The sequence below is a fragment of the Dermacentor andersoni genome, chromosome 3, assembly GCF_023375885.2.
Source record: "Dermacentor andersoni chromosome 3, qqDerAnde1_hic_scaffold, whole genome shotgun sequence".
NCBI lineage: Eukaryota > Metazoa > Arthropoda > Arachnida > Ixodida > Ixodidae > Dermacentor > Dermacentor andersoni.
In genome coordinates this window covers 70499674-70515077 of record NC_092816.1, presented here as the reverse complement: position 1 = coordinate 70515077, position 15404 = coordinate 70499674, and the positions used below count along the sequence as shown (strand labels likewise).

Sequence of the window (15404 nt, the reverse complement as noted above, 5' to 3'; positions counted from 1 at the left end):
CTAAACGTTTGTTTATATTATGTTAATTACCTTGCCGCCTCTTAAGCCTACTTATACGGTGAGCAACATGCGCTTTTTGTCGTAATTCTAAATCTTTATCCGCAATACATTTCATGCGCTATTCGGCTAACTTCCCCATAACCTTGTTATAACTCAATTTCGCGATTTATTTCTAGCGTTTTTGTGCTAACTTTCCTTCTAGCACTTGCCCCCTGGGCGAGAGGCGTTCGTTGATTCTTTGTGTTTACGTTTGAGCGAACTTAAAATGCCGACTTCGTTTCGTTTTGGGATGGCAGGATTCCTACAATTCCAACGCTGGCTTTTTTTTTTTTCATTTTCCCGGGGATCGGGCAACACTTGTAATGAGTTTTTTGGACGCTTTCGTTCGGATTGCCCCGCGGGCTCTGTACAGATTAACGGGTGGCTCTATGAATTCTTGTGTTTTAATGCTTGCCGCTAGCAGCTGTGCCTTCTTTTTTGTGAAGATTTTCCACGAGAATCAGACCGGGGCCACGTGGCGATGCTGGCTCTCGCGCAGCTTTCTGGGAATGTGCTAGATTGCGAAACGGCTGGTTTTCGCCGCAGGGCATTTCGCTGCACAATATAACGGGCCAGCGACACACGCTGCAAAAGGATAGACAGTTGGGCGAGTTGGTACGGTAACATGATTTTGGCTTCTAGCGCGAAGTGAAACACGGACACAGAAAGGAGCAGACAGGACACACGCTGCTCCAGCTGTAGCCTTTCCGCGTTGAATCTCTAAGCTTAACGTTATTTATTTTCGCTCTCTCTTTTTTTCTCATTTAACGAACGTTACGGGTTAAACGGCGTAATATTTGAGCTTCAGGAGAAGCCAGGATCGAACAGAATTGTCGTTATGGTGAAAGCAACATGAGCCATTCTTCGTTTCCTCGTAACCGGGATGTGTTGAGAAAACCCGACTCGGAAACGTGGGGACTGCAGCTCAACACTGGGCTTTCGAGTTCATGCAGGCGCTGTTCGATTTTTGAAGCCGTGATTATCGGGTTTTTAGTTCTCACCGCTAACGTTGAAGCCCTACTTATAATTCTTACTTTGAATGGAAGGTACAGGTAAGCGCAGGTTGTCATTGACTGGCTTAAGTGGAAGGACCATCACTGCTGCGAGAGAAAAAATACTAATATAACTTTATAACTACTATATACTAACATAACTTATACTAATACTAATATATACTAATTACTAATTATACTAATACTAAATAACTTATACTAATATACTAATATAACTTATATAAGCAGCGGTGGCATAGAGGTAGAACACCCGCCTCGCGTGCAAGAGGTCCGTGGTTCGAATCCCGGTGCCGCGCAATTTTCCACCGGATAAAAAAAAAGAAAGAAAGTCCGCGTGTTGATAAAATTGTATAAACAGGCCTGGAGTGTGGCCTGATCCCGGTGACCAGAACCGGTAACGCACTCCCTCACCAGAGCAGGATTGGCCACCCTGGTGCGGTACTTGGCCACAACCTCCTATATACATGACCGGGGCAGTTGGAGAAGTATCGGAGAGGCCTTTGCCCTGCAGTGGGCGTAACCAGGCTGATGATGATGAACTTTACTGGCACCGGCGTAAAGTGCTTTGGTGAAAAGTACAAGGCAATTTTTAGTGAGAAGTTTCAAGTTCACCTGGAATGCCCAGCTTTTCTTGGTTTGGACCAAAGAGCACCGTTGTCCGTGTAATATCTCTAGTGTTTCATTGCAAAGACTTCGTGATATCTGTCTGTCTAGGATCGTAACGGTGAGTGTCATTTTGTTACAAAGGTAACCTTTATGAATGATTCTTACATTTCAGAGAAAAAATTAAGCTTCAGCACATCGTTTTTCTCATTTGTTCTTGTAATTTGCTGATAGATCCAGCTGGCGATACTGTTTGCTAAAGGTTTGGATTCTGGTATCGAATTCTAGTAGCGCGAACATACTGAATAAGGAACGCCCAATAAAAGCTGACCAACAAATCGACCCACGAGAAATTGAAGACACGTGCAGGCAATGAAAAATTACCTTCAGTCTGGTGGTGCTTCTCACACGAAAACAATAGTTTGATATGTGCGTGGCACACCATGAACCTGCAAAAACTTTAAAGGTGACAAAGCTCGCACTGCAAACTGTCATATCCCCATCCCACAGTTTACAACAAAAAAGAGAATAGTAAGTCAAAGCTAAATTAGATTTTATGACAAAGGAAACTAGTAATGTTTCCCGAGATGGCTAAGTGAATAAAATTGTGTTTTGTGCAATATTAACTGGTGAAAATTGTGAACATATTAAATAAAGGGCGGAGATCTGTAAGGTATTGTCCACGGGACTCTGCGAAATACGCATAAACCTAAGTCTACTGACATAGTGCATGCAGTAAGCCTGCACAACCGGTCTCAACCTCACAACTACAGCACTGCGGTGCTGCAGATTTTGTGGGAACGGAAAGGCGGAATATGCGAATTCGGATATAGAGCGATAAGCGGTAAAAAGAATCATGCATCGTGAGAAGGCGGAAAACAGAGGCATTGGACGGGAGTGATCATATGGTTAAGTGGTTCTTTTCCGAGTTCTTCGCGCCATTCATCGCATTCTTTCTCTTCGCTGACCGCCTATGTCCGATATCAAAATTTCTCACATGAACCATTCTCACTTTGCTTTCGTTGGAAAATGAACCAAGCCTGCAACCATGCGGAAATACTGTATGTGCGTGCCAGCTAAATGTACAATTGAAACAAACGGATTCACAAGAGTAACGAGGACTGCGCGTCGCTTGAATATTGCCCCACTTCTCCAGTAGCCCGCCATTTTGATGATGACCGTATGTACGAGTGCTTTTGCGTAATGAACATGCAGTTGTTGAGTCATATACAGAGTAAAGTGATGTGCGAAGCCTGTCATTTCAGTGCGCGTTTTGTACCATAACATCGGCGTCATAGTAACTGCGAACGTAGCGTTTTTAATCTGCCATCAATCTTAGAAAGTTCCTCTAGACGTCGTTTTCTTTTTGTGCGTGTGTGTGAGACACATTTCATGTTTCCTATAATACATGAAATCAAGAAACATTATGCTTTACCAAGACAATGACCAATTCACTGCCGAGTCAATTTGCTTTGCTTGAGGACCGTGGAGCTCAGGTGTGTAACGTATTTGCGACTGCGCCGCAGAGTATTTGCATCAAATGCTCTTCTATGTTTTAGTACACCGTCACTGAACAGTTCAATAAGAGCGAGCGCGTTTTCTGCGGAGGACGTGCTGCGCTTATTCCGTCGTGTCTGCTTTATGTTACTACGACGGCAATTATGTATTCGAAATTGGGTTATCCTCGTCTGTCCCGTCCTTCGATTCCGTTACCATAATCACGACCGTTCTCGTGTTATCGAGGACAGATAACAGTTGCCGTCCCCGTCAGGCCACCTCGTCATCGCCAGCTTCATCATCATCATAGAGCGAAGAAAAGAAAAACCATCCGTAACCGGCCATCAATCGAAGTCGAACCCACGTTACAGGAGCAGTGTTCCTTTGGGAATCGGGCGCGCTAACCACCGAGATATTGTGCAGTATTGTTTCTTTATTAAATGTGAGCAAACTGTTTCAGAAAAATATAGGGCTACATAAATTTAAGGCAACCCTGAAAACATACACTCATAAGTCAGGCCAGCAAGTGCAAAAGCCCAATAAAGATATCCAATCTGGCAGTGTTAATTATTTTATCTATACACCGCAAACGTAAAGATGAAGCCACCCGCTTTCTCGAGCAATTTTGAGACGAAGGGTTGCAGAATTAACATAAAAAAGGAAGTTTTTCACCTGTGGAGGGATCATTGTAGGACGTACATACCTATAGGTATAGCATATATATATATGCACGTATAGGTAATAGCATTCCAAGTAAGGGGCACGATAAAAGGGATGTGTGTACAAATACAGCAAAACTTTCCTTGCGGGATGCAGTAAAAATACATTCTTTCCTAAAGTGAATCGTTCGAAAGTATTATATTTACTTATGTATCTCTTATTTATTTATTTATTTTATTTATTTATTTATTTATTTATTACAATATCTGTAGCACCATTATTGTATTGCACATGATTAGGATCACAAATTATACAAAATAACAACGAATCAATAACAGCACAAATGATAATACTAAGTATTTCAACAACCTCCTTCAAGAAGCCACAAGGGGCCGTTAGTACACCTTTTACAGATTACGACATAGCTATTTTTGGAAGGCAGTTTCATGAGTGAAACTTTTCTGAGAAATTGAATGTCGACATCACAAGAGAACAAACGGAAGCGAGGGGAGGCAAGCGGCCCCCAAACAAACAGGGGAACTGGAAGGCCCGCGATAACAGCGCTAGGCAAAGTCTGCGACGTTTTGCGCTGGACACGCAACGCCGGCTCTGGCACACTGGACACGTTTTGCGCCGGCTCTGGTACATGTATTTCGGGAGGTGGACGGTCAATACTAGAATGTACAAGGGTGTCGTTAGGTGCGTCACATCGAAATTGTCCTTCATAAAATGGCGGCGTGTTGACGTAAAATTTTGCGTTGCCATACTGACGAAAACAGCATCTGAGGGGCACAAAGGAGGCGTACACGACAATGCTGATGATAATTATCAAACATCGCACATACGTACGATGCAGTATGCGCCAGAAATCAGGTAGTACATGGGAAACAGCGAAGAAAGCCTAGATGGCCTCAATGTCAACAATAACAACGACTCAGCGGTAACACTATCGATACTACGCGGTTTCCCACAGAGTTCCCAGCCACCAAGTGCCCTAGCAGGGTAAATTTACAGGAAAGCAAATCAAGAATGCTTCGCGTTGACTGATTCCTACAGTGTGTAGCATTTGGATAGTGTTTTTGTTTATTTGGAGGCTTTCCTTTCCTTGCTTTGTTTCAAGTGCGAACGAGTAAAATGCGGAGGTATTTACTTTTCGTTGGCATTCTCCCACTCTGGTATTTACTGAGTATGTGCATTATACACAAAAAATGCACAAATGATTATCATGGTTTACGTAAAAAAAATATTTCTGAAGTTGGTTTCATTTCTTTTAAGGTTTTGCAAACCTGACTACTGAATACGCTTAGGCTTACTTGATTTAAGGTCGGCTTTTCTCACAGTTTAATTCATCTTTTGGTTATCATAATATGCCACCGATTCCTGGCCTACCCGCCCGCCTGGTATCGTGCAATTTTCGAAGGAAATTGTGATCATCATCAAGGAAACGATACCCTCCACGTGGGGGTTTGCCGGTTGGCCACGAGGCAGAAGAAGATCGAGCGATCTCGCGCGCGCCACCACGACGTTGCAGGACCGCGTCAGAAACGACGGCGACCTCCCTCCATCGTAGCCGGACTTCGCGCCGCCCCACGGATCTCGGACGCCAGCATCGCTCAGGCTGCCACCCCTTGTTCAAGAACCGAGCACAGGCAAAAGAGACATGGCCGCGGCTGCTCATCCGCCGGCCGACAGGCCAAGTACGTTCCATTTCCCGATGAAGCGCGCTGTCCACAGCTTGTAGTCTTAATTCCGAGCTCAATAGCGAATCTTTTACTGCACAAACAGTGTAATTTACACGCACAGACAGAAACATGCGGAAAAAACACGGACGAAAGTAAACACACAGAAAATGACACATTGAGCTGTGATACCACACAAATTGTCGTTCCATATGTGCCGTTACCTTTGTCCGTGTACTTAGCACTGTTCTCACGTGAATGCGAACAACCAACTAGCCAACGCTTTCAAGTTATTGATTTCTTAGTCGATCACATTACTGCCAAGCTGAGGAGCGCCATGTAGTTTACACTTGTGTGCTCTAATGTTGGCCGCATCGACGCATGCCATCACTGTAGTAGGCTCGTATAGGGTAAGCCATATAGTGTGCAAAATACACGGGGAACTACGAAAAACTACGAAAATAAACCAACGATCACAGCTTTGACGATAGCGTAATCGTCCTGCGCATTCAGTCGTATTTTACGCATCTCATTAACAGCCGAGAATTACAAGGAAACGGTTTAGTAAAATACTGCTTACAAAGACCTATATTGGATTTGAAATTTCGAAATGTAGTTACGTCAATTTGCATCATGTAATACGCGGTTATTCCGTGCGCATTCTCTCTCCTGTGTGCATACGGATACAGCCTAGCTCTAACACCTGAGTTACACACTCTTTACGTGGCCCAGCGACCTCGAGTGTCTAGATGCTTTGGAAGTTGAACGGTGATATCAGCTAGGGGAACGGACATCCATTGTGTAGGATGTGGCGGCCTGTATCCCCTTACATATCGTCAATCCACCGCCCTGTTCTTCAGTATGATTCTGGTGATAGAGCCCTCGATTAATGGTCATAACTAGTTCGAAAGAGGGCTTATTACTGCCATGAAATCGTAACACTCCTTATAGTATTTCCTGAGCAACGTTCTTGAAATAATTTTCTTATTGGCCTACTGGCATTTTAAAGAGGCCCTAAACACCTTTTCGAGCGCAGTAAGAAAACGTTTCCGAAATATAGACGAACTTTTTTAGAAATATGTCACGGTAACGTCAAAAATTTACCATAAGCGCCCCTGCAAAAAAAAAAAAAAGGAGGAGACAGGAGCGATATGTAGCATTAACATCGCGCTTCTCCTGCTTTGAGGAACCGATGAGTTGAAGGGAAAGTAGAAAGTAAAGTTAAAGAACATGAATTTACATGGCCCTCCTTTGCGCGCACACACGAACATATGTTAAGCCGAAAGCAAATGAAGAGATACGATGCAAGCGCCTAAGAAAACGTCAATTTCTGATTTACCCTGCCAATGAGCAGTGAGACGAAACTGTCATCCTTCAACATGACTAACGAATCGCGAACTTTACGTAGACATAAAAAAGGCAGAGTTACGCACACAAAGCGCTACTTTGAAAAGTTTATCCTTGTGACCCTGTTGCTGCGTTAATACCCACAAAGTCATCTTTCAAGCGTATTAGACTGCAGTACTTAAATAAATGCCATGCAATCAAACTAAGTAAGCCTTGCTCGGGCTCCCGTGGATATTGTAAATAGTACCTGCGTTTTTCGTGAATATGCTTCTTTTTGTCTGTGTGCAGTTCTTATATTTTTTTTGGTTTGACAGTTACATCCTGTCTCTGACCTCCGGGGGTAACTGTTGTGGTTGCTGGCGTCCCTGGGCCTGTCATTTATAATTTGCTAGGAGGCGTCGCCCCGCAGGGGACAAGCCTAGTCATAGTTTATGTCCTTTGAAGAGTGCCTCATTAAGTTCTTCGGCCACGTTGTGAAGGCCGAGATTGAGCAGGCGGGCCGTGGAGGTACTCATGGTTAATGCTAAGATCTGCTTCTAGGCTTTCTGAATGATTACGTCGACTTTTTTTGTTTCTGTTTCGGAGAGGACTGTGTAAGGGGGGCCGCGTATACTATCCGAAATAAAACGCTTTGACTAGTCGGACTGTGTCCTGCTCCTTTGGGCCACGCTGTCTGTTGGAGATTCGTCGAATCACATGCGTGGCTCGTTCCGTTGAGTGCTTCAGGTGGTTTACGAGGATAGCGTTCTTGGTTTGCGCCTCAGTTGTCAGCTAGAGGATTTTGAGGTGTTTGCATTGGGGTATGGCGTAGTCGTCCAGTAGAATGTGAATGTCGCAGCATTCAATGGCTGTATCTTCCGATTTCGAGTTCTGATTTTTGGCGGGTCACAAGAAAGGTAACATTGCTGGGCATATTGGATGAGCATTTTAGTTGCCTGCTGTCTTGAAGGTCACCCAGACCATCATGAGGGAAGCAGAAAAGCCATAGTCAAGGCACTAGACAAACATTATTCGAAGGCCTCCATAGAGTGTACACTGATGCTGCGCCATACCATTGAGACCGGGGAGCCGTGTCCAAAGCGGCCATCTCAAGGGATAAATCTCTCAGCAGTCCCACAATTAAGACCGACTCCATGCAGGAAGAGGATGAACTAACCACACACAAAAAAGCAATATATCACTCCGATTGTACCCCACCACGAAATCACGCAATAATGTGGACCGTCGCCTTTATCCACCCCATTTTCTCCAAACTATAGGAAAACACATTACGGTGATTCAAAATAACACGTTTCCTCACGCCGCACAATTGAACCTCTTCTGCTCTAGATAATACTTCCAGAAGTATTGGTTCTGCGGTAAAACAGGCAGACTCTACCACATTCAATGGTAGTGTGATCAGAACCCCCACCTACGCGCTCCCTCTGCAACCGTTGCAGGGAGTAGTGGGAGAGTGTGTTGTCCAGTGTACGCCTTGTAGACCAGACCAGCTCAGTCTACCGAGCAGTCTGCACGAGGACCCCCCCCCCCCCCCCCCAAAAGATAACGTTGGCTTCGTCTTAACTGTAAGGCGGCGCAGAAGCTGTTGCTCCTGCTTGGATGTCTATGTGGGAAAGTTGCACTGCTGCACTTGGCCGTGCTAATACTTAGATCAGCTTAATGTCAAATGTTTGAAGGGAACTTATAAAAGGCTTACTACTTCGTGTTGACATGCAGATAACTTGTGTCGGGTGGGAGCGGCCCTTATACCTCTGTCACACAAGCACGCAAAAACTCTTTTACCTAAGCGGTCCTTTACCGAGTTGAAAGACCTCTAATTAAAAGGAGTTGCGCTGCAGACACACGGCGCGGGCGATCTCCTTTTATCGTTTCCTTCCGAACACGCTATGGAAAGCATGGCGCTAGATTCTGAAACAAAACCAGTTAGAATAAACCAACGTATTTCAATATAGAAATTAGAAACGTACTATAATATGCTTGTTTTAGTGAATTTAGATACAGTTTATTCGAAAAGGTTAAATTAAAGAAGATTTAATAAGGTAGCTTCAAGAGTCTTCGCAGAAGTAGCAAATTTTACATGTTCGTCTAGCAACCTTGGGCCACTGTTTACATCGGAGTCAACATGGAGGTCGAGAATATGGGGGACTGCACGGACACGAAGGAAAAAGTCGAAATAGCATGCATTTTGGCAAGGATTCTTGCTGCAGAGAGCGAAGCAGACGCCGCAAAGGCAGTCAAAGACCGTATTAAGCGGCAGTTGCTACTCAACGGGTGTACATTTTATGCCTTGGCGCTTCCCACGAGAGTCTGCAACCGATCGACGTGGGCTTTCATCCGCCACGAAAAGTGGTTCGAGGAGACTGTGCCTCACCTCGGTGGCCACAACTTCAAGCAGTCGTTTCGAGTGAACCCCTCAACGTTCCGGTTTCTCGTGGAAAGTCTGCGCCATGTGCTCGAAAAACAAGTTACCAACATGCGTGACCCGATCACTGCGGAAAAGCGTGTCGCCATTGGCCTCTACAAATTGTGCTCTTCTGCCGAAGATAGAACTGTGGCAAACCTCTTCGGCGTTGGGCGCTCATCCGTCAACGTCATTTACAGAGAGTTTTGCGCAGCTGTTGTCTCTGTGCTCGAAAGTGACTGGATCAGAATGATTACTGAAGAGGAAATGCCTAGGCACATCCAAGAGTTCGAAGCCGTGTGCGATTTCCCTCAAGCTGTCGGTGCCCTTGATGGCTGCCATTTCCCTATTTCGCCTCCAAAGAAGTACGCCACCGACTACTACAACTACAAGGGTTGGTAAGTGGCCACGATTTAACTTATTTCATGTAAGTGTTCTGTTTGGGCCCATTTTTATAGTAGTAAAAAAAAGTAACTGACTGACCCATATTTTATTGCTAAGTAAAATGTTATTCAATTTTACCAGCAGCTCTTAAGAAAACGCGTAATTTGGTTCGCAGTCTTGCAGTGTTTAGCAGCGACAATTTTAATGCGACGACGAAAAGAGTTCTCCGCAGGACTGCAACTCCTATACGATGTAGAGTACGCTAACAGCGACCGGTTGTGGCATTATGTGAAATAATGTAATCCGAGCTGCACTCACAGCTATTAATAAAAGCAAACTGTAAAATCGCATCACAGTAACTAAAGGCAGTGAACTCAGCAGTGCCATGCTGCACTAACCTTTATTCACTTTGCACTTTGTTTTTTCTTGCAGGCACAGTATTATCCTACTAGCATTGGTCGACCACAAGTATCGATTCAGATACTGCAATGTCGGTGCCCCAGGACGCTGCCACGACGCACATGTGTTTGGTGTTTCACGGCTGTCGAAGATTGTCAACAGTCCCCTTTTCAAAGCACCTGTTGCCGCAGTGGGTACCACAGCAGTCCCACCGATAATATTATGCGATCAAGCATTTCCACTAACCCCAAACCTCATGAAGCCATTTGGACACCGAACTGTCATCAGTGAAGCTGAAAGGAATTTCAACTGTCATTTATCTGGAGCAAGGAGGATAGTTGAAAACGCATTCGGAAGGCTAAAGGCCCGGTTCCGTTTCATTGCGAAAAGAATGGAGTGTTCTGTTGGCAATGCCCGTTTGGCTATACGAGCATGCTGCGTGCTCAATAACATTTGCGAGCACTTCAACGACAGTGTCCACCCACAGTGGTTAAGTGAGGTGCAGCAGTCCAATGCTACATTTCCACAGCCATCACGCAGAACAGAAGCTGAAATTGGAAATGCATCCGCCATCAGGACAGCACTTGTGGAATATTACAAGCGAAGGAACTGAACGCAAGAGTCCCAAGAATCAGCAACAATTGTGGAACACCATGTCAGTTTTTACTAAAAAACTTCAACATTGCATCTACAAGTTTCTCTTGCAACTTGAGCCCCTCTTTACGGAGATCCATTTCCATTTTGTGCGCATCAGCAAACTGCTCTCTCTGCCGTCGCTGCTCCTCAAGCATCCTTTCTTGAAAGTCGCCAGCCGGTTGCCTTCTCTTCCTGCGGGCACATTCGGAACTGCCACTTGCGAGGTTCCTGGATTCAACCTGTTGTACTGGCGACTCGGAAGGTGAACAATCTTCGGCGACGTCTTCACAAGAAGCAGAGCCGGAATCAAGCATGTCGAAGATCAGCTGCGTTTGAAGAAGGGATCCGAAATACATTGACCACATTAGTTGATGTGTGAAGCGGTAAACAATTAGTTCAGGGTTTTTACTTGCAAGAGAGCTGCCTCTCCTTGCGTGTATGTATTCACGTTTTTTTATTTTAGAGTCTGCATTTTTTTTATTCTCCAAACAGCGCACTGCCAAGCTTGCAAAATGAACAGCGCGTGAGCACAAGCAGAAATGAACCACAGTATTAACAAGAGCAGTCCGCTACACTGCAGGGTTGTGCAGATTATGGGCTTGGCAGCACAGCTGATGCTACATTATGTCTTGAAATTTAGTTGACTGTAATAAAGCATATATAGTCTCCACTATGCATTTCTTACTTCTTCGACGGAGGCAGTGCTGCTTGTTGTGCTCTCGCTGCACCCAGCCTCTTCCATTAAAGATGTATCGTGAACAGGCAGGGATCCTAGAAACCTATGGACTTCGGAGAAGAATGGCCAGCTCGGCGGTGATGACCCTGTTGTCATGTGTTTCAGGCAGCTCCTGGATAAGAAAACGAAAGAACTAAAATTTTATATACTCAAAATGTAAAGATATACACAGAGCAAAACGTTTGCCGATAGATACAAACGCGACTTGATGGTACAGAAAGCCTGAGAAGCGAAGGTAACCCTTTTTACTCGAAAAAATTTAAAGTTTCTCATGTTTTCTTGTCTGAGAACAACGCTTGCGCATGGTCCGAGAAAAATGCAAACCGTAGTCACATCTGCAGAAATGAAAACATGCAGACGACTTCCTGCTTCGTATTATATGTTGCCGTGAGAAGGCGTACAATATAATGTGAAATGCGCCTGTCCATAAGTTAAGGTTCCCGTTATCTTGTGACGAACGAAATCATGCTATTGACGACCTGCGCGGGTTGTCATTCTTCGCCGCATGTGAAGGCGAATTTGCGTTTACTCAGACCGACTCGCACTGTAAAGGAATTGCAGAAACAGCCTTTAGCGCGTCGTCGACTTTCGTGTGTGCAGGGCGCAGTTCAGCCCTGCAAAATTCGACGCTAGCTGAAATGAAGGGTCTCTGCCTTAAAACCTTCGTTACTACGGCTCCGTCCGCTAGATTAGGGTTCCGTCGCTGCCTACTACGGAAACAACGTTCGATGCTGAGGTCGCGACACCACAAACGAGAGCTTGCAGCTTGCGACCACAGCCTGAAGCCGCTTCAAGGTAAATTTAGCGCTCACAGCTTACTGCTGTGCTTTGTCTTACCTGTAGGTCTGTCCCAGGTTCTCTATCTTGCTGTGCACTTGCGCCTTTGTGCGAGGTACACCCATGCTCGTCAATGCTTGTGCAATGCCATCGTAAACGCCTCCGTTGTGCTTCTGCGCACGCAGCGAGGGCAGGTTGTCTTCCCATAACTTGATTAACGCCCAGGTGTCTCTCTCCGACCACTGTACCCGCGGTTTTCTTTGGCGTGCCGGAGGCTGTTCGTCGGTACCGCTCGCCGTAGCCATGGTCGCAGAAAATGGCGCGAATTTGCATCGTCTGTTAGCGTCACGTGATATTTTCGAACTGCTTACGAGAGTGCCGTGCAAAAAGTGCAAAACTGCGCCTACTTAAGGTTCAACGAAAGACAAAACCCTTTTTTGTGATGTGTACACTTGAAATAAAAATGCACTTTTGCTTCGTTTCTTTATTGCATGATAATTACTGGTGCCCACTGCGTTGGAGGCTACGCCTTTCCAGCCGTAAAAGAGATCGGTGATCTCCGGTTTCGGAAAAGACCGCTTCTGAAAAAGAGATTAAACTTTGGCGTGTGTCTGCGGATGCAACTCCTTTGTGTGAGATGTCTTTTTCTTCAAATGCCTTTAAAGTGCTCGTGTGACAGGGGTATTACACATGTTCATGATATTGCAGGCTTGGACAAGAGAAAAGCATCGGCGAAGATGTTGGTGTCACTTTACCCCAGAGTAAGCAACTTTGATTTTCATCAGTCTTTTTAGTTTCTCACTCTTGTCAATATTCAACGATGAACGGATGAATCTACGCAGAGCAAACTACTTCATCTTATATACCAGCGCAGTAAATTATTTAGGCAAACATTTTAACGCGCAACTATAGTCTGCATGATCTCGATCGTATATGCTTCCTGGGAAGGCTAGATTCGTAACCTAAAAGGGTAGCCGCTCGGGCTTGTTGGTATGTCATGGTTACTTACGAGAGCGTAGCGCGAAACAAGATAAAAAACTGGACGGTGAAACAAACTGCGATGAGCGCTTGTTTGTCTCGTCGTGCAGTTATTATTTTGCTTCGCGCCACCATTCTCCACAGTAGACTCACGTTGAACACAGTTCTAAGACGTTTATTTCAACATAGCTTTCCAAGTAGCCACCACTAATAATGGTAATTTTAGCTTCACACTGCACGTCGAGCCTCATATTCTCGCCCCGGCATTCATAAAGTAAGACCGCAGAAGCAATAGTCGCACACTAACTTTTTGATAGAGTTAGAAGAACCAAGTGTGTGCGCCACATTTCGCAACTGTATAGAGTGCGTTGATGGAGTCACACTCAAAACATGACACGGAGCTTTAGTTTGTGCTGGTGAATATAAATAGAATAATGTTGAAGCGCAAGAAAGTTGTAGAAAATAGATGTGTATTAGGATTCCATCTACTAAAGTAGGCGCAAGCCTACTTGACAAGATAGAGAGAACTTCTTTTCTGCGGCTTTTCGCTTATCGGTAAAAGCCGGTAATACGCGCACTTGTGACTTGAAAATGTGTTTGAGGCTTCCTGTATTCTCGATCACCATATTGTCATCGTCAATAGGAACCGCAATAAACAAACATATTTAAATGCTATAAACGAACGCACTTCAGCCGCTTTCAATCGCACAATTTATCGCTTCAAAGAGTGACGCTTAGTGCCAGCAGTTCCTTGGCAAGGTGTGAGCACTAAGATCCTCGTAGCCTCAAGGTGTAGTGGTGTAGTAGGGAAAGGAAGCAAGCTTGTGCAAAGCCACTCGCATAAATCTTAATACGGGAACATAAAGAGGATCAAAACTGAAAGCATAGTTGGGACACAAACACAGAAGGACAAGAAGAATTGGAGCTAGGCCGAACAAGCACGAAAATCACAAGCAACATAACCGTTAAATGTGCGATTCGCGCGCATATATGTTTAATTAAGGTACTGTGGCGGGGATCATGACGCGACAAAGGTACAAGTCCCTTTGCACATGACAGGATTGAGAGGAATGTCCTGGTTGTCACTACCCCGTGAAGCGCCAGTGGGGTGGTTTCCTGTAGTCATGTCCTCGCAGTAAGGTACAGTCAGGCTTAATGGAATGCTACGTGCATCTGCTCGTTTTCAGATTCCAAAGACTGCCTCGGTGCTGCTGGAGTTCTTCATCAAGCGCGAGAGCAAGGTGTCCCTGATGCGCGAGCCACTGTCGCACTTCTGCCAGGAGGAGGTGGTTCTCCATGCGCAAGAGTGCCAACTCAAGCTCACCAAACAGGTCATCACGTACCAGGACGTCCGCGATATGGTCGAGAATTTGGTCGGTCTCCATAACATGGTAACAATCCCCTTCCGCGACTCCGCCGTCGCGCAGCATGAGCTGTTGTAGCCGTAAATTACAACCTAAACTTTCAGTTTTTGTACCATACGCAGTGCGTTCAAAGTAAGATTTTAAAGTTTTTCTGCGTAAAGCTGCCGCAGTTGCAAAGAGTAAAATAGTGCAAGCTCTTTTCTTTGGCAAGGTGGGCGCAATTTGCAACTACATACGTTTTATAAAAGTTGAATTTATGTAAAACCTTAACATTCGATAACGTTACATATATTTGCTAACATACGTTTTCGCTGCAGACTTTACACATATATATTACGAAATTGAACACGATATTGCGACATTGAAGAAAAAAGCGCAACTTCAAAATCCTAAAGGCTTTTCACAAAGTGGAAACAGGCCGTTTGCTTAAACGATGCATCTTGTGTTGTTCTACAGCCAAGCTGTCTGTGTAACGATGCGCTCGCAGGCTGTCTGGTATGGCTTCTTTACGGACAGTATAGAGGAAACTTTAACTGTAGACTAGTCTATGCTCTCTTTATAGAATATTGCACACTTGTATTCATTCTTCTGTAGTTTGTGCTTGCTCGATAATATACGTACAGCGATATTACGCAAACCTCTACCCTCAGCAAGACCCGGGATTTCTGAACCGAGCCTTTGTCCTTCAATGCCTTTATAACACGAACGCTTCCCGCGTCCGTCCTCAGCGAATTTGTTATTCCATGCTTGCTCTCAACTTAGGCTTCCTCAATCAACAGCAGCAGGATTTGTGTGCTGGAATCTTGCGCGCGGTATTGTCAGAAGGCTTAGTGAGACCAAAGACTAAATTCAAGTACAAAATTATCAGAAGTTTGAGTCAAACTTTGTAAA

The 15404-nt window shown here is 44.9% G+C and overlaps 3 protein-coding genes across 3 annotated transcripts in view; 2 read left to right on the top strand and 1 right to left on the bottom strand.

Moving 5' to 3' along the window:
• The first annotated feature begins 5091 nt into the window (after positions 1–5091).
• LOC126545618 (uncharacterized) overlaps positions 5092–15404 on the top strand; it is a 28912-nt gene continuing 18599 nt past the window's right edge. The window contains exons 1-3 of the mRNA XM_050193546.3: positions 5092–5509; positions 12880–12932; positions 14337–14540. Of these exons, the coding sequence (XP_050049503.2) occupies positions 5473–5509; positions 12880–12932; positions 14337–14540 (294 nt within the window). The 5' untranslated portion in view covers positions 5092–5472. The remainder of the gene's footprint in view (positions 5510–12879; positions 12933–14336; positions 14541–15404) is intronic.
• Positions 8587–11328, top strand: LOC140216727 (uncharacterized). The gene is made up of 2 exons (XM_072287194.1): positions 8587–9637; positions 10056–11328. Exons 1-2 carry the CDS (start codon positions 8961–8963, stop codon positions 10633–10635), a joined length of 1257 nt encoding a protein of 418 aa, XP_072143295.1. The 5' UTR covers positions 8587–8960; the 3' UTR covers positions 10636–11328.
• Positions 10664–12849, bottom strand: LOC126540956 (uncharacterized). The gene is made up of 3 exons (XM_050187773.3): positions 12232–12849; positions 11344–11506; positions 10664–10984 (listed from the first exon to the last, which is right to left on the bottom strand). The coding sequence occupies exons 1-3, from the start codon at positions 12474–12476 to the stop codon at positions 10679–10681; spliced, it is 714 nt and encodes a 237-aa protein (XP_050043730.1). The 5' UTR covers positions 12477–12849; the 3' UTR covers positions 10664–10678.